Source organism: Lissotriton vulgaris, chromosome 9, assembly GCF_964263255.1.
Source record: "Lissotriton vulgaris chromosome 9, aLisVul1.2, whole genome shotgun sequence".
Classification (NCBI taxonomy): domain Eukaryota; kingdom Metazoa; phylum Chordata; class Amphibia; order Caudata; family Salamandridae; genus Lissotriton; species Lissotriton vulgaris.
Window position 1 is genome coordinate 79495598 of NC_141697.1, and position 18322 is coordinate 79513919.

At 41.5% G+C, this 18322-nt stretch overlaps 1 protein-coding gene across 6 annotated transcripts in view; it reads right to left on the minus strand.

The window, feature by feature from the left end:
* The window catches only part of NUMB (NUMB endocytic adaptor protein), a 354591-nt gene that overhangs the window by 132571 nt on the left and 203698 nt on the right, over positions 1-18322 (minus strand). For all 6 annotated transcript variants that reach the window (XM_086937094.1, XM_086937092.1, XM_086937091.1 and 3 more), the window contains 2 exons: positions 15499-15626; positions 6060-6134 (listed from right to left, as the gene is read on the minus strand). In XM_086937094.1, coding sequence (XP_086793220.1) covers positions 6060-6134; positions 15499-15624 — 201 coding nt within the window. In that variant the 5' untranslated portion in view covers positions 15625-15626. The remainder of the gene's footprint in view (positions 1-6059; positions 6135-15498; positions 15627-18322) is intronic.

The window sequence follows — 18322 nt, forward strand, 5'->3', positions numbered from 1 at the left end:
CGGGCTCGAAGGCGGGGTCGTTACCACACGGGGTCGGTTTTTTGGTAAGGGGACGTCGTCACTCACGGTTTGTTGCACGTCGAGTTCTTCGACATCCGACTCATCCCCTTCCGACCCCGACTGATCTTCCTGATCCTCTTCTTCATCGAGGTGCTGGTCTTAGAACAGCTCCGACTGCATTCTGGAAACCTCGTGTCTTCGAGCTCGACGGTTTCTAATCGTCGACTTGGAGGAGAATGCTGCGCAGGCTTCGCAGTCCCTGGATTCGTGTTCAGGCGATAGGCAGAGGTTGCACATCTCGTGTAGGTCCTTGTGTGGGAACTTAGCACCACACGTTGGACATTTCTTAAATGGAGTCCTTTCCATGGACTCCGGGCTTGACCACGTCGAGAAAGGCCTCCTGTTCGTCGACGTAGATCAAAGTTTTTCTTTGATGTTGGAGTCCAAACGCGTCAGAATGGAAATGAAGTCGCGTTCGATAACAATACCGTCGAATTGGAAAGGGAATACGCGCCGAAAAGTCACTTCTTTCCGAAGTCGATCTGGAGCGCTTCAATCCTCATCCGAACCCGATGGCGGAAAAAAACAATCTAAGGATGGAGCCGATGCCCATGCGCACTACCAACCAAAGGAGGAGTCACCAAGAGACAAAAGACTCTCCAAGAGAAAAACAAGTGCAATCATCCGAGCCCAACACCAGATGGCGATCTATTCATAATGTACCATCTGCAGCCCATATGCCTCGAACATTGGTCTACTTTAGTTACCTTACATACAAAAACTGGGTCAATACAAAGTACGTGCCAAGCTAGAAAAGAGTCCAGTCCTATTAAGAATTGACATCAAAAGGATGAATTTTCAACCAACATATGCATCCCAAATAGGAGCTCATTTGCCACAATCTTAATGTAGCAAATGCATCTCTTAGATTACACATTTGTAAGGCCGTATTAATTTTCTACTATGGAACACTTTTCTACTAATGGGGTTTTAAAAAATAAACTATGACATTCCTTACTTCTATTTATTTTGCTTTTTAACTTTTTGTAAGCCTTTTTCTTATTTGGGTTGTGCACAATTTGACAAACGGTCTTCTCCCTCACACAGAAAGTAGAATTAAAAAGAGGAAAAAGTACAGACTGAAACAGCAAAAAAAAAAATTTATATATTCTTTTATTTTCCACAAACAAAAAAGCAGGACAATGTAACCTTTAACTAAGATGGAACACCACGTTTTTATTGGGGTATGCCTCCTTTTAACCTTTTTAAAAAAATGGTTTTTTACAACAGTTCAGGCCATTTTGTTAGTCACTTCGGCAGGTGTATTATCAGGCTTCTGCTTTTCACTATGTCGCTCTTAAAAACAGAACGCACTGCACTTTACGATGCTCTTTCCCACTTTGTAGGAACTGACTATAGCATATACGAGAAAGAAGACTGAAACTGTGCAGAAAGTCTTCAAATACTTGCACATCAGGTGTTGCACCTGATGTGCAAGTATTTATCAGCCATGTGTTGCCGTAGCTACTTATTTGTAGGATATAAAAAATGTAGAGACTTTTACTGCAGCGGTTAAGAGGTCAAAGACAGTGTGTCATATATCAAAATATGTTGCCCAATAAGGTGTACACTGAGAACTTGCAATATGTTTCTTTCTGCGTATAATACAAAATAAATGGGTAATTCACTATGTATGGTCTAAAGCCTCCTGTTGACTGTAGATCTGACTTAATCATTACTCTGCGATGAAAGAGCTGGTAGGCCCATCGGATCATGTAATGGAAGATGGCATACAACTGTCTTCGTACAACTTGAATCTATAGGCTCAACTGATACTTCCAATACTATATGCTCCCTTGGATTCATGCTGCATACGAATAGGGTGTACCCGTAATCTAGATGCACATTACCTGACCCTGTTGAGTTTTACAATTTTTTTATTTTTGCTGTTTTTTCTTTAAAGCTAATTGAAAAGGATTTAAAGGAATAATGTTGGAGAGAGCATTCTTAATTACAGCCAGCAATTCATTTAGTCCTAGCATAAGCACAGTAAATACCATGAGTTATTTCTATGATGAACCTTTGGTGTCTGAATTACTATAATTTTTTTAATCATTTTTCTGGGAAGAAAAGATTTTGGCAAGATTTTACAACTAATTAGAGGGTCGAGAAACTGCTGCCAAGTCGAATAACTATGCTTTTTATCAAGCAGTCAGTGATAATCAGTGCGTGAAAGCTACAGGCGATTTAACAGAACACTTAATCCCTAAAGGATAGTTAATGGTTAATTTTGTTCATAGCTGAAACGTGTTAAGAATTTTTGGAAGAGAAAGATCAATCCAGCCAAGTTAATAGAAAAAGATGTCATGCATCAATGCAGTTAATTATAACACATGTGAATTTTGAACACACATATTAATTTTCTTTACCTGCTAAAACAAGAAAATGCATTAAAACCAATTGTCAACGGTCAAACAATTAAAATACAAATGACTGAGCCATTTAAAATGAGAAGGTACTTTAAAGACAAGGTTACACGGGGCCTGCTTGGGAGTAAGGTAGTCCAGTGCAATGCTTCCACCAGCACTTTGCGCGGACACCATTTATCTGCGTGCTATTGCCAACTTTATCAGGAGGGATTGGAATACCGAGCTATTCAGTAAACACACAATTTTTAACTGATACATATCGGCAGTTTATACCGGTCTAAATGTATGAAAGGGAAACAGTGGGGAAATAAAGATACCCTGTTGAATTATGTGAAGCAAAACGCCATTTCCACATACAACAGCTTCTTTTCAAGCGGGGAATTGGAAACAGGAGTTACTGACCACACCTAGTAAACACCACACCTTGTAAACACCACACCTTGTAAACACCACACCTTGTAAACACCACACCTTGTAAACACCACACCTTGTAAACACCACACCTTGTAAACACTGTAAACACCACACCTTGTAAACACCACACCTTGTAAACACCACACCTTGTGCCCTGCCCACTCCTAATCATCTTCACGAGGTTTAAATGCAACCTGCGACATGCCAAAGTACAATCACATTAAATCCTGTTGACAGTAGCGCTCTTCAAAGTTTCTTTGTATTACAGACCACTACTCAAACTTGCTTATTTCGATTTCAAATAGCAATTTCAAAGCAACAATAAGCTATTAATGGGAGGAAAGTTGCACTAAGATAACAGAGCGTGCCTCATATGGTAACTCAATGGTCCATCTGTTACTCTCATAGCGACAGAAATTAATTTACACCTTAATAGTGTTTTGAGCCTTGACAGAAACTGTGACAGAAAGGTGAACTCTGATCCAGAAGTAGGCTACACCACATCTTTCACAGCTCCTGGATTAGGGATGACCACAAAACAAAAATACAAATTAAGAAGAATGTAAAAAATCTTGCATCCCTTCCAGTGTTCTACAAAGAAATCCCAACCAGAATGCTATAAAGAAACACTCTTCTGCTCCGAGAGAAATCTACATTACTACAGGTCTACCTTACTGTACTAAACAAACAAAAGCAAGTTTTAAAAAAAACCTAAACGGTTTCCCAGCAGCAGAAAGAGTCGAGCTGTAGGCCTGCAAATGATAAATGAGACAGACTACAGACACATGATACTTTCTCACCTTCCCACAGAAGTGACAAACTCGTTAAGAGGTATATACGGGTTTCTCACGAGTACCCATCACAGAGGCATGGGCATCATAAGGTGAGATACAGTTTGGACCATTTTAAGATTCCAACAGGCCATTGCTAATTTGTCTTAACACTTAATTCAGCTAACTCACCCAGCTCCCCATTAGCACTCTTTTGTAACGCAAATGAACTGCAAAATCATGACTCATCGGTTATAGACAGTCCTTCAGTATTGGTGTAAAAATGTCAAGTCAACCGAGAGTAACGTAAAAGAAATGTATCTACAGAATCCACTTAGCTAGATTTTGCAAGCATGCATCTTTAGTAAAAGACTGAGTTAAAGCTGCATCTTTATGTGTCCAATTTAAAGCACAACATTCCATCTGTAACACGAATGCTACCTTGTAGGAAGCAATAAAAAATTATTGTGGAGGTTTACTTTGTGAGGGCCAAGTGGACTTATGAGAAATCTACCTGTACAGGCTTTGTGTGCTGCACATGCACCCAAACCCCTCCCATCCGTGACAGTAATCACTGGCGTTACCATATATAGATTGATCGCATTGTATCGAGGATTGCTGGATATATTAAGGCACTTATTTTGCCAGTTAAGTCTTCAGCTTACACCACACATGCATAAGAAGAAGTAAGTTACAACCTGCATCTCCAGGCTCTTAACATGCATTGCTGTATCATTCATGTTGCATGGCACGTATATTATTACTTTTCAATTTGATACATTCGTATATGCACCATATTGATAAAAAAAGTGTGTGTGAGAGACAGACAGAGCACGAGACTCGAAGCAGTTCAGTTCCATAAGTTGGCACACCTACATCAAGGCAGCACACTTCAGCATACTGACACACCATCATTCCAGTTCCACACCTAGAACAAGTTAAAAGGCCAAACTATTACTCACACCCCTTTGCTAGTTTGGATGCTTCTTGAGGCTCCTGAAGTTCAGCCAACATGTCCCTACCCACAGTATCCATCACTTCACTGCTGTCATGCATGGACAAGGGTTTCCATGCAATGGGAAGTTGTCTCGTACCAGCGGAATCAATGCGTTCTGAACTTAACAAGCCTCTGCCAGCAACCGTCAACCTTAGTTAAGAATAAGTAGCACAACTTTAGGGAGAGCCTGAGGCACATGGTTCTAATTTTGTATATGACTTCTACTGATACCTAGTTTAATGAACCATGTGAAACTCAAATTCTCCACACTGAATACCTCCATCAGGAAGACTTTGTCTCTTGGATAAGACCACGAACCATCCCTAAATCCAGGGGATGCCTACTTCTGTCCACAAGTGAAAGTTGCAAAAAATAACAGCCTGCTTCGAAATACAACAAGACACAAGGGGCAGTATTACAGTAAAATTCACGATTTCCTTATCCTGTATTAACATTGAAGAACTACAGATTGACAGCTGTGACTATCTTGTGGTGAAACGTAGTCATCAAGGCTCCTCCTCCTATTCAGACTATGTGGATGGAACAAACCACAGTGTAGATTTGTAATTAGATGTTCGGCACCGAAAGGGACTAGTCGTGCTAGCCACCATGTATCATTTGCAAGTTTATAACTTTTCTGTCTAGCAGACCTTCGTAGAAGACGTTACAATATTAAGCTTTCATTCAGAATCTGGGTTACTTCTTTTTTAAGTCCTTTGTCTCGAGTTAAAGATTCGTAAAGCGTGGGAGTTACATTGACTCCACAGAAACCTCTGAGAACTCGGAGAACTATCTTCTCAATAAGTGATTATCTACTTTTATCAAACATGCACAGCTAATGGTCTGATTCACAGAGCTTCCAAACACTCCCTCCACCAGCACTTGGCGCCGACACCATTTATCTGCGTGCTATTGCCAACTGTAAATTGTATGCAGTGTTGGAAACAGGATTCTGGCAGCCCCATTGTAATTAGATTGACTAACTTGTCTCAGTTTCTTTAAATTGTTTGCTCTTCTTTTGACGAGGTCAGTTGCATATCTGGAATACTTGCGCAAGATGCTTCTGGAAGCTGAAAACAGACTGTGCAGGTTCAATAATGACAAATTTCTTATGATCATAAAACTCAAGGGTCTTTTTGAACATTTAATTAGCAGAAAAGTGACCCAGTTCATAAAGTCTTGTCAAAAGGATAACATTTGGGTCTCGATTTTGGAATTGTTCTCCCGTGGTCCGATTGTCATCTGCCACCTCCATTTCACATCCACTTAATCACTTTTTAAGTAGCATCAAAGAAGTATTAATCCCTTGACCAAAATTACCCAGACAAAATTATTATTCAGCGAATCAGTATGTTATTTCCATATGCAATAAAGTGTGCTATATTCACTTGTACACCAACCACTTGCTCATTTCAATTTGTATTCAATGCTGTGACAGGTATACAGTACCGATTTAAGTCTTTTAACTGCATCCTCACAGATATGCATCCCTCTGGATTCATCGACTTCCGCATGTCCAAGGTACTGTAAGAAGAAAGGAACACGTTTTTATAAAAGCACCATTCTAAACATCCGTCCCGGAACACCCCAAAATGCACTATTGAATTATTTTCCTTCTTTCCAATTTATCAACACCGGAGAAGTAATTTAGTGAAGAAGAGCTCCATCCAGTCCCTCTGTGGCTGGTGTCATAAGTACAGAGGCTGAGAAAATCAACAGAAATACTCAATTTAATATTCGTGCACTATATGGTCCACCATTAGGTACAGATATCAAAGTCCATACGACAAATCTCCCCAGGTATGCAATGGGTGTTTGCATCCAATTCGTCAACCCCAGCGGCACCTTGTTATTCTAGAAGCAGCCACAGAGGCTCGTATGTCCAATTCTGTAATATGTATAGCACAGATGTACACTTACACCTGTGCGATCCTAGCGGTGAGCAAATTAGGTATTGGGGACATTTGATTCCTATATTTGCATCAAGCATGGCCCCATGCAAATGAGGAAACGCCTTTGCCCAGGTACTGAATCACAAACTTGGGCACAAAGCACAAACAGGTCAACCGCACCATCTTCAAAACATGCTGCATCGTTTACAAAGCCATCACAACCAGCACTCTCGCTTATCTTGCAGACAAGTTCACCATCTCTGGTAGTTCTTGGTACCCCCACAGCCAGGACAAAATCTGACTGAACAGAAGTGTAAGAAAGAAAAAACAAGACAACAGGCCCTCTGATGCACCCAGGATCTGGAACAAATAATCCATCAATCAATCTATCAAGACCGCTTTAACACTGCTCCAATTTAGGAAAGATTTGAAGACTCCCCTCTTTAAGGAACACTACATCACAATGCATTAACTGTTTATAACTCAGCTTCCTCGATTACCCGCCAACTGTAAGCTACCCTGTGACCATCTACAGAGTTCTGCTGCCTTTTAGCTAGGTTTGTACTATTGAAATAACATATACATTATGGTGCGCACTGACAGTGCACCACGAATGAAGAAGTGTAAAGTCAACATCTCCCTGAGGGCATCCTTTGGAGAGAAGTTAAGGGCGTACCAGAAACCTCCCATGCATCCCCTCCAGGTTGTTAGCCAAACAATGCAGATGCCTACAGATGAATCCGTGCCCACTGCTGCCCATCATTTACAGACAGTCTTTCAATGCTGTGCGTTATTGAATATAGACACAAGCTCATGCCTGCATAGAGGACAGGGTATTTTGAATGTAATACAGTGCAATGTCCAAGTATGCATCGGATACACTTTACCTATGAATAGGGACAGTGCACCAGTTTAATGTCCCAGAATAGCTATATCTATATCAGCAGAGGTTTTTACCTTTATACCACTTCTTTTGCACAGTGGTTTTAGTACACTATTTTATATTATCTTGAAGCAGGATATTATATTAATATGCCATTTGTGAGCCATATTATGTATTTTACAGCAATAGTTATCCCTAATCTACAATTAGGGAAAGTTTCGGTTGGTGTTGTATCAGTATTTACACAGCTATAGTTGCTACCTGTTGAGAAAAATGTTCCAGTATTTATACAGATATATATTTAGCTAATGAATGGCTCTCTTAATGTTATATGCACTATATATCCTGCATGTGTATGTATTAAAACAGTGATAAAATATGATTGACTAAGTTATGTATACATACTACTCAGACACAAGCACATATTTCTTCTATGTTTATGGTCAGGTGACCAAATCACATGATGTCAGAGGGTGTGCACTAAATTTAAAAAAATGCACTTTAAAAAGGTAGCGGTTCCGTGTATCCGATGTGTGATCAAGGGCTGCCCAGCCCGAAACGCGTCACTGCTGGAAACCGATTAAAAATAAATACAACTTGCCTCAACTGAGTGGTCCGTCCTCCTTCTTCGCCGGCGCTGCAGGAGGTGGTTTGGAGTGGTTCGTGGAAATATATATCTACATGTATGTATATACCCAGTCTTGGTCACGAACTGAACACCCCTCACGGAGATGCCAAAGAGGCTTGGCGGGCCGGGCCCGAGAAGGAGAGAGGGAGATGGGGGTCAGGGGAAAATATATTTTTTTTTAAAGAATAAAACCACCAGGTCGTCGCTGTCTCCTTCCGCATCGCACCCTTTCTGGTTCTCGGCACAAGCTCCCAGAATGCACTGGGGCCCAATCTCGACGCTGCAGGAAAGCAGCGTCAAGACTGGTCTGAGCGCCTGCAACTTGCGCTTCCAGGCAGACTGGGAGCCAGTGCCTGCTCTCTCCAGCCCAAGCAACGCAGCCGGGACTGGAGAGCACTTTACTCCACATGAGATGTTTGGCTGGCCTGAGACGGCCTGCCAAATACCTCATGCACAGTGAATGGGAGTGCTGCACTCTCCCACCAGCAGTCATCCCCTAGACCAGCCCCCAAGACTCGTCAGAGTCCTGGGGGCGGGGCAAAGGCATTCAAATAAAACAACAATACAACAGGTTTAAAACCTGTTTTATTATCGCTTTGTTTGCTGTGGGGGCGGCACTCCTCCGTTCCAATGGAGTGGCTGACACTGTGTTTAGGCAGCTGCTTGGCAAAGCCTCAGCATGCAGGGTCCTCTCGATGTCAGCAAAAGTGTCTCCTCTGTCTAACCTCCGGAAATGCTCATTTATTTATAATAAAAAGCATCCTTCAGATTAATATACAAATTAGCATTATTATGGGTATACAGATAGCCATGTCGCCCCGTGGATAAAGACTGAATGACATTGTACAGCATGCAAGACCTTGTATTCTGTGCTCGAGGCATCAGAATGCGCAAAGTGAAATGTGTAAGCAAAGCAGTTTCATAGAAACAAATCCAACATTGTCACACAGGCGAATAAGTGCAAAAGGTCATCATAGAATTTTATTGTGCAGAAAGAGGGCAATGTAAGAAAATGTGCAGTGTTGCTACATGGGCCTAACTCGGGCACATAACAGTATACATATCAGGGGTGGCTACTCCATTTGATCGGAGGAGTGTCGCCACACAAGCCTCAGAGATGAAAAATAAAACAGTAATAAAGTTTATTACCATTTAATTTTTTAGCACCCCGTCCCGAAATAAGTATCAGAACGGGGCAGGGCCAGCGCTGCCTAGTGGTACCAGCATATTTTAAAGTTCCCTAACCCAGCTGCCTTAGACAGCTTGGTTAGCGAAAGCGTAGGCCTTCAGTGCACTTAGGAGCTCAGTGAGAACCTTCTCTATCCAACCCTGGTGCTGCTTACATGCTGTGAAATCAGAGCCAGGATGGGGTAGTGCAGTTTCCGAACATCTGGAGCTTCGTGGAAGACACCCGAGAAAGGAGGACGTCATGCTGTGGAGGTAAGTGAATTTTATTTTTTGTGCCCTCACTGCCCTCGGTACAAGACAGCCGCCACTGATCAATACATATATCTGCCCGGATATAACTAACACACGCACACACACACATACACCCAACTTCCACAGGAAAAGCATTTTTTGTTTGCTTATAAATTTAGCGCTGCTTGACAAATCTTAAAAAAAACTTTTTAAAGTCTCATCCACCTCAGCTCCTTCCTGGAAGGATTTGGGAGAGTCGTCAAGTGGGGGCCGAGAAAAAGGGAGGGATCCAAACAAAACGCAAAAATTTATACACAGCTACAGCCCAAATGGGTGAACGGAATGGCAACAAATTTGGTAGAAAGCTAGATCTTGGTCTAGAAAGCGTGTTTTTTGTGATATTGTGGAAATCCTTTCAGTAGTTTTCAATAAATTGATATTCAAGATCTTTGCATATTTCAAGCCACAGAGGATCTGCAGTTCCGACAGATCAAGATAACATCTTACTGGCTAACATCATCTCCTTGTGTTTGATTTGTTCGCCCTAAGTTGGCAGGGTATGATGTGGACGTGGGTCCCTTGCTCACTTTGCCACTGGATTCAAGCTAGCCTGGCTGATGAAGGGTGTTACCCAGAAACCGGTCTCAGGATACTTGTTTCCGGTCAGGGAAGAACTGGCTTGGCAGTTCGAGCTGGACTGTTACCATGAGGCACAGGGTCAAGACTGATTTGCATATATCTGGTTCTGAACTGAGGTGGGAAAGTGAGCTAAAGAATGATGATGGATTCAACCCAGATCTGTGACTGGGGGTGAGTGTCTGAAAAGTTTCAGCGCTACGTCCATCATCTCCTTGTGTTATCTAACTGGCTACCACCACATCAACAATAATAATGTGGTGGCAGTCATTTTAAGACTCCGGCACTTTTCCAAGAAAAAAAGTTAAAAAAAGATAAGAGGGTATTGCCTGCCCACGCCCCACCCCTCCCCATGTACTGGGGGGAGGATATCCTAGAGGGCTGATATTTCAGGATTCCAAATTTAAATTTGAGAACATGTTATCTAGTTCTGATGAGCAAGGAATTTTATTCCTGAAGGACATCATATCTCTGCCCCAAAAATTATAGAGATGAAAACTCCTGCCAAAAGAACAATTTACTAACCTTCGGTAATGCTCTTTCAGGTGGATACTATACTCTAAACAGATTCCTCACTTTTAGAATATTTCCAGGCGCCAGACCGTATCCCGAAGATTTTTTAACATGGCCCTTGCAAGCCAGTGGGCGGCGTCAAGCAGTTTCTCGTCTACTTCACTTCAGCCTGAAAGCGACTGCTGACGCCGCATATAGGCACAACCCAAGCACAAAGAGCTCAGTTTCCTTCGACACATTTGTGCCCTCGGACACAGAGGCAAAAAAAAAAAATCCCCATGCCAGTGTTCATATCTCAAATGTGGAACATTCTGGATGGAAAAGAGTCCATGCCACAGAAGGAGGAAGGATGGAAGTTAGTGAAGAATCTGTGGATAGAGTATCCACCAGAAAGAGCATCACTAAAGTTAAGTAACTTGTTTTTCTGATGGATACTTCCAACCGCAAATTCCTCACCTTTAGAACAGAAAGCAAAACGGTACCTTCGAGTACCACACCAAACCACAAACTGGTCCCATCGTAAGGTGTAAACAGACTAGTAGAAGGATGCCTGGCCAGCAAAATGACATCAGGTGGTAGACTGAATGCAGTCAACTACAGCCACTCAATCTCCAGGCATGGAGTACAGATTGCACAGGCCTGGGTATAGGACTCTGCCCTGTTACTGTGGCAGAAGATCCTCCAGAAGCAGTATTCTAATCAAAGAGTACTCATGGCCAGAGGTTTGCGCACCACACTCCCCCTGCCCAATCTGGGGTCACTAGGACGCCTTGGACCTGGTCATTTCTGGTCTTCTTCAGAACTTGGGGCAGAAGAGGTAGTGGCGGGAAAGCATACAGGAGTCCTATGTACCCTCTAGACAGAGAGCCTTATTTTGGGAAATTCAACATGCAAAAGTGTCAACAGTATGCTTTCTCTGCAGTGGTGAAGAGCTCGAGCAAGGGATCTCCCCATTTCTGGAAGAAGCCAAGTGTCACCTACAGGTGTGTCTGTCATCTGTGATATTAATAGGAGTCTCTGACTGAGTTTATCTGCCCTGTTTAAAAATAGATGCCCTGATGTTTTAGCCAGCCCAGTCAGGAAGGCTTTAAACAGCAAGTAAATGGCCCTCAATTCCAGCAAGATGACATGGAGGAGTGTATCTACTGGAGACAAGAGTCCTCGGAAAGACACCTCTCCCATATGATCTCACCAAGCCAGGAGGACATGTCTGTATCCTCCGTCTGTTCTTGGTGGGGTAGAGTGAGGAGTCTGCCACTGGTTTAACTACGATCATGCAGCCACCATCCAGACCTTTTGCAGTCTCCACCAAAAAATGATAGGTTTCATTGGTGCTTGGCTCACTGACATTTCAGCACCCACTGCAGACCCTGTTTTTGCCACCTGGCATGGTTAACTAGCAGTATGCAGTAAACAAGTGGACCAAGAAGCCTCAAAGCCATTCTCACTGCGACTCACGACCGTCAGAAATATTGGCATCATAGCCAAAATGTCCTGGACACGTTGATCCTGAACCACATCCAGGATGGCTGAGATGAAAGGGAGCTCTGCGAAGGAGTGGGTGGGACTTCAGCACACTGATTGTAAACCCTCCTCCGACATCTGGAGGTGGTCCACAGCTGATTGGGCGAGCCCACCTTTAACAGCAAGTCACAGCGGTAGGGGAAGACTGGTACTCCCAATCTCTGAAGCTACACTGCAAAAACTGCCATCACCTTTGTGAACACTTGAGGGACACTGGTGAGGCACACTGAAAATGCTTGTGGTGCACATAGAGCCTGTGGGCCTGCAGGACAGGGACATGGAAATAGGAGACCAGCAGGTCCAACACCACCATCCATTCCCTTGGATCCAGGGCAGATAGAACCAGGGCTAACTTGAGCATATTGAAAATGTCCTTCCCGAGGAAGAAATTGAGGCATAGCCTAGTTGGGCAATCTACAGGACCCACCTGTCGGATGTTACGACTTGTTACCCATAGAGAAAAGGACTGATCCTGCCTCCCACTGGGCGGTTGTTTTCTGCTAAGGGCAAACTTAAGCAGCTTCTAGGCTGCTGACAGATGGGTTGAGCTTATTTAGAGACTGAAGGAGTACTCAGTGGCACTACTCTTTTTGAGCACTCAAGGGCAGAGTGAGGTTTCTGGCCAAAGAGGTGAGACCAGTCAAAAGCCATATCCATTAGCAACACCTAAACATCACCCTAGAGGCCTGTCGATCTCATCCACATGTAAAGCTAGAGCACCACACAAATCCCAACTGCTCTGCCCAAACGAGGTGGTCGTGTCCGGGCATGACCACATAACGCACTTGGCTGCATCCAGGCCTTCTTGAATGGTCTCTACTAAATTGGTGCGAACTTCTTCAGGGACTGCTGGGAAGATCTCAGCACCTGAGTCTCGTAAAGCATGGGAGTAACTTCCCAAAAAACTGCTGCAGTTGATTTATCTAAGGGCGAGATTAGCTGAAGAAACATCCTCTTCCCAAATGTCTCAATACTTTTAGACTCTCTATCTGGGGCAGAGGGGGAGATAGTAGGAAAACAATTAGGGTAAATCCTGCCAGCCTGTACTACAAGGCTCTCAGGAGTAGAATGCTGCGTAAGAACGGCAAGGTCAGCCAGAGTGAGTCTGTGACGACATGCTACCTGACTGTTTATAGGTGGGCAGCAGCATGAATTAGCATGAATAAACATGAATAATGTAAAATATACATTAATTTTTTAATATCAAAATATATATTAAAACTATTATTGTATATTAAAAATATGTTTATTAAGTAAAAAGTTTTTTTCTTTATAATATAAAAATGTGAACAATTTTATGTATATATGTTTGGAAATGCCAATTATATGTAAATTAATTAACATATTACATTTATTTTCGATTTTTTAAAAATTAATATGCTAATTAATAAAAAATTACAATGTATATGTTACAAATACTGCAATGTTAAATATAAGTATATACAAAAAAAAGTTTTCAAAATGTTTAAATGTTTCCATCTACAAACAAAACTAACAATAAATACTCTTTTACAAGACTTTATTAGTATTGTACTTTATAAATTTATAAACTTGTGATATAAATTTTAAAATGTTATAAAAATGTATAATTGATTTTTATACACATTTTATTAAATATAATCTTAAATATTTCAATATATGTAATAATATTGACAAATATCATTAAAAAGAAAATTTGTTTTATTATTGTTTTAAAAATACATTAATAATTTATTATTCTAACTCCAAATCCAACATAACTCAGGGAAAGTGCTGGACAGTAAACCATAATAATTTACTATTCTAACTCCAATCCAACGTAACTCAGGGAAAGTGCTGGACAGTAAACCATAATAATTTACTATTTTAACTCCAATCCAACATAACTCAGGGAAAGTGCTGGACAGTAAACCATAATAATTTACTATACACATACATGAGTATACATACAATCATGCCAAAAATGGATCACAGGTATAAATGTACATTACAGAAAGGTCTCAGGATGACCATATCAAAAGATAATGGTCAAAACATGTTAGGAGCAAGATAAATGTAAAATAACTATACATGATCTCAGGTCTACCCCATATGATAATCTTGCACATAGGTTTAACGGGCGCACCCATCAAAATCACTATAGGTCCCTAGAGATCAATAGCTGCTTGCAGGAATCTAAATGATCTAATTTTCTGCCTATAGACGGATAGCGTTCTGGATCCTCCAAGACCAAGGAAAAGCTAAATATGCAGAATTCATTTACAAACAAACCTTAAAATCTAGGCTCATGTCATTTGGCATTGCGGTAAAGCTGAGAGGAATGCCTACGATTCGAGGTTACAAAGTCTGCAGCACACCACAAGAGTGATCACCTTTTGACTTTAGTTGTATATGAAAGAACATCAATATGACAATACATGAACACAATTTCTAACAATATTTTGCATCTTTTTTGAGGAAAATGTATGGCAATGGTTGATGTCTTATAAGTTGCTTTACTATTATAGGGTTAAAGAAATGTATTTTAATATTTGAGCAGTGAAAAACCATAAACAAATCTTAATACATTTTGACTTTGGTACACATCAGCATAACAATTAGCTCACAGAAGGTGACAAGCGCTTCACACATTTTACAGGTTCTCAATTGAACAGATCTGTGTTAAACTGCAGTCCAGAGGCAGATCTGAAATTTATTTTTCAGTGTCTAAAACTTCAAACTCAGTGGAAGCAGAAAAATAAAATTAGTAGGACACGGCTTGGCGTTTTTTTTTTTTTTTTAAGTACATTGGGGGTTTAACAGAGGGAAATGGCTGGGCAGGAAAACCAATGGAAAGGATTAATTTTTCCCATTTTGGAAGAAATAGGTCACATGGTACTTCTTACACACATATTTGAAAGTGCTGGTTAAACATTCCAATTTTTTTCATCTGCTTAGGAAAATTATTTTGTAAAAAGTACACTTGGTTTTATCTCTTCACATTTTTGGGAGTCGATCGGCCCCACCTCTGCCAATACTCGTGTTGATAGGGTCTTGCTTGCTTGGAAGACCATGAATTATAGAATGTTTCATGAGTGCCCCTTCAGAGCTACCCCTGGAATAAGCTTTTTTTAGCCATTTGCTCCGGAAATTGTACTATAAAATGCACCATTTGATCTCTTTATTTTCGTTAAGTTCTCAGGATAGAAAGTCGGATTCTCATGGGAGTGGAAAGAGGTTAGACTCTTTGATTACACCTAGAAGTCTTAAAGTTCAACAGCTGTAAGTGAATCACTAAATGTAAAGGTAAAAACGTTATGCTGCAAAAAAATAACACTTACCTATATTTTATTACAGTTTTTTTGCGCAGCAAATGTTTAACTAGCAGGACAACTGAGATGTAAACCTCTACAGAGGGAACAAACAAACTCTTACCTTAACTGGAAAGCTGCATTTGCCAGTTCGAACGGATTCTTCATCGGTTTGCCATTGGTGCGGCCTACTTGCCTCTGGTACAAATACATCTTTCTTTCGTCGGAAGCTTTGCCTTAATTTGTTCATTTCTTGGGTGCCATGTTGAAAATGAAAAAACACAGGAAAGGGATTTAAAACAGAGGACTGGACAGGTGGGACTCTCTCTCTACTGTTGTGACAAAAGATATAGGCGCTCGCTTAGACAGCAACACCGTGATTTGACCCTGGCGGCGGCTGCATGGGAGCAGTAACTGAGGCGGAGACCATCGAAACAGGCAGGATCCACAAGGTGAGTGGGGCCATGCAGTAGCTGCCCTGACACTGTGTTCTGGCTTCCTTCTACATCTGGGCCTGGGCTGTGCAACGGGGCCGCTACCGCAGCAGATACTACAACACAGGCCCACCACAGTACAACACAGACCAGGGGGCCACGAGTGGAACACTTAGAAGCTGGGAGGCATCTCATCCTTGAGGTCAAATTGCAGGCCTGGTTGGGTGCTGCCCCGCGCCTGACCCCAACATGGTGCCCTGGCTGCTTCTGCTTAGGGCAGGAGCTTTTGGCTTTCTCCACCTGGGGACCTCTTCCCTGGATCATCTTGTAGTCACCCGGTTTGACCATAATCTCTATCCAGGGAACTGGCCTGTCTTTTAACAACAAGGGACTTGAACAACACTCAGACCCTGACCCTAAAATGGCTGCCACTGATCTCACATGGGCAAGCCTCGTGGCTGAAAACCCCCAGCCTCAGAGCCACAGTAATCAACAACCATGACCTACCCCTGTTCCTCACCCTCTGCCGGCGGAGTCCGAACCGCATGGCCGATCCCAGGTGGAGCTGCTCAGACAGCTATAGGGGAGACTGGCTCTGGCACACCGCTTTGGCCGTCTGCTGTCTCCTTCCTCTGGCCTTCCAACTCTCCCTTATCTGTTTTTTTCCCACCTCTTTGCTCTTTAATTGTTTTCCCATTGAGACCTAGCTGTTTGGCTGATGCCCAGTGGAGCTACCCGATAGCTAAAGAGGAAAAGGGCTGTGGACTTCCTCCTCCGCCGTCAACTACCCAGGCGGACTTTGGACAGACTCTCTTTCGTCTCTCCATCCTATCTACCTCCTACCCCTTACCCTTCTAAGCTCCATTTATTTCGTCTTCTACACTCTTTTTTTAAAACATTTTTTTTTATTGAAGTCCTTTAGTGTCATTGCAAATTAATAATACAAAAAACAGAATTCATCATATAACATATCCAGCCATCAGATACAGTCATCAATTACAGTTTAACTTTCATCTGCGATATCCTATGTACAAATTAATCAAAGTAAAAGCCCCAAATTTTATCAAATTTTCTTATCCCACGACCCTTAAAGCATAACTTTGCTCGCTTTTCCTGACTCTCCGCATTTTCTGTAACCATTCCTGCATGGATGGGATCTGTTCTGGCCGCCAATTCTGTAGTAAAAAGATCTAGCCACTGCTATTGAAATATACACTAATTTGGCCAGCGGGTCAGATAGCTTGGGATCCGGATCAAAACCGTAAAGCATCAATTTTAGATTTAAGGGAATCATAATCTGATAACAGGTTTGTAAAAAAACAAACATTTCATCCCAGAATACCGTAACCTTAGTGCAGTGGACCATTACATGGGACCAATTGGCCGGAGCATGTTTTCTAGTTCAAAATGATTTTATTGAAGTATTTTGTAGACAAAAGAAATAGACAAGTACAATACAAAAAGAATAAATCTTACATGCGTAAATGATTAAATGATGAGCATGAAATGCAGTAAGCCAAAAATGAAGAGGAAGGGAAAAGGGAGAAAAAAGGGGTGGAGGGGCGGGGGAGTGAACATATCATAGAATCATAAAATATAGAGCCACAATTAAATTGAATACAAAAAAAGATGGTAAATAAGGAGAAATTAATCACCATCTAAAACAATTAGATGAATGACTAATATACATTTTAGAAATTGCCGCAGGTGTACGGTACAATAGCCATTTGCCAAAAAATAACATTCTACGCCAGTTGGCACCCCTTAATGTACTAAACTTAAATGTATTAATAGTCCTCCAGGTGTTCAAGGATAATACATGATTTTCTTGTTCCTGCCATTTTTTTATTGCTTTTAGGCTTAAATCCACCTCCCTACTCTGCGCTAAGCAGCGTTTCCAAACCCCGGGTTTCCTTAACACTACGTTAACAAAGAGGTCATTAGTCAGTGGGGATGACTGAATGAACTGTATGGGATCCAAAATTAGATCAAAAAAGAAATTAATAAGTAAGTTTTGGTGTAGAGTTTGGTTTTTAAATATTGACAAATACTGAGCAAAGTAGGCATTATAGTAATCCCTAAGATTTGGTAAAGAAAGACCTCCCTGATCCAAATCCGCATATAGAGTGCTTATTGCAATTCGGGGTGTTTTTTTCGCCCAAACAAAAACCGAAAACATAAATTCAATTTTAGAGAAAAATACTCCTGGCAAAAAACAAGGGATGGTAGAAAACAGAAAATTAAATAAAGGGAGAACGGACATTTTTATCAAAGCAACCCGGCCAGGGATTAACAATGGCAATGAATTCCACTGAGAAAACATTCTCCCCCTTTACCCCACCCCCTTACCCTTCTAAGCTCCATTTATTTCGTCTTCTACGCTCTTGAAATGTTTTTCTAGTAACTGATGTAACGTGTAAATGATGTAATTTTGTAATTCCTGTGGAACCTTATGTAAAGCGATCTGATACCTCCGGGTCTAGCCAGCGCTATATAAAACTCTAAAAATAAATA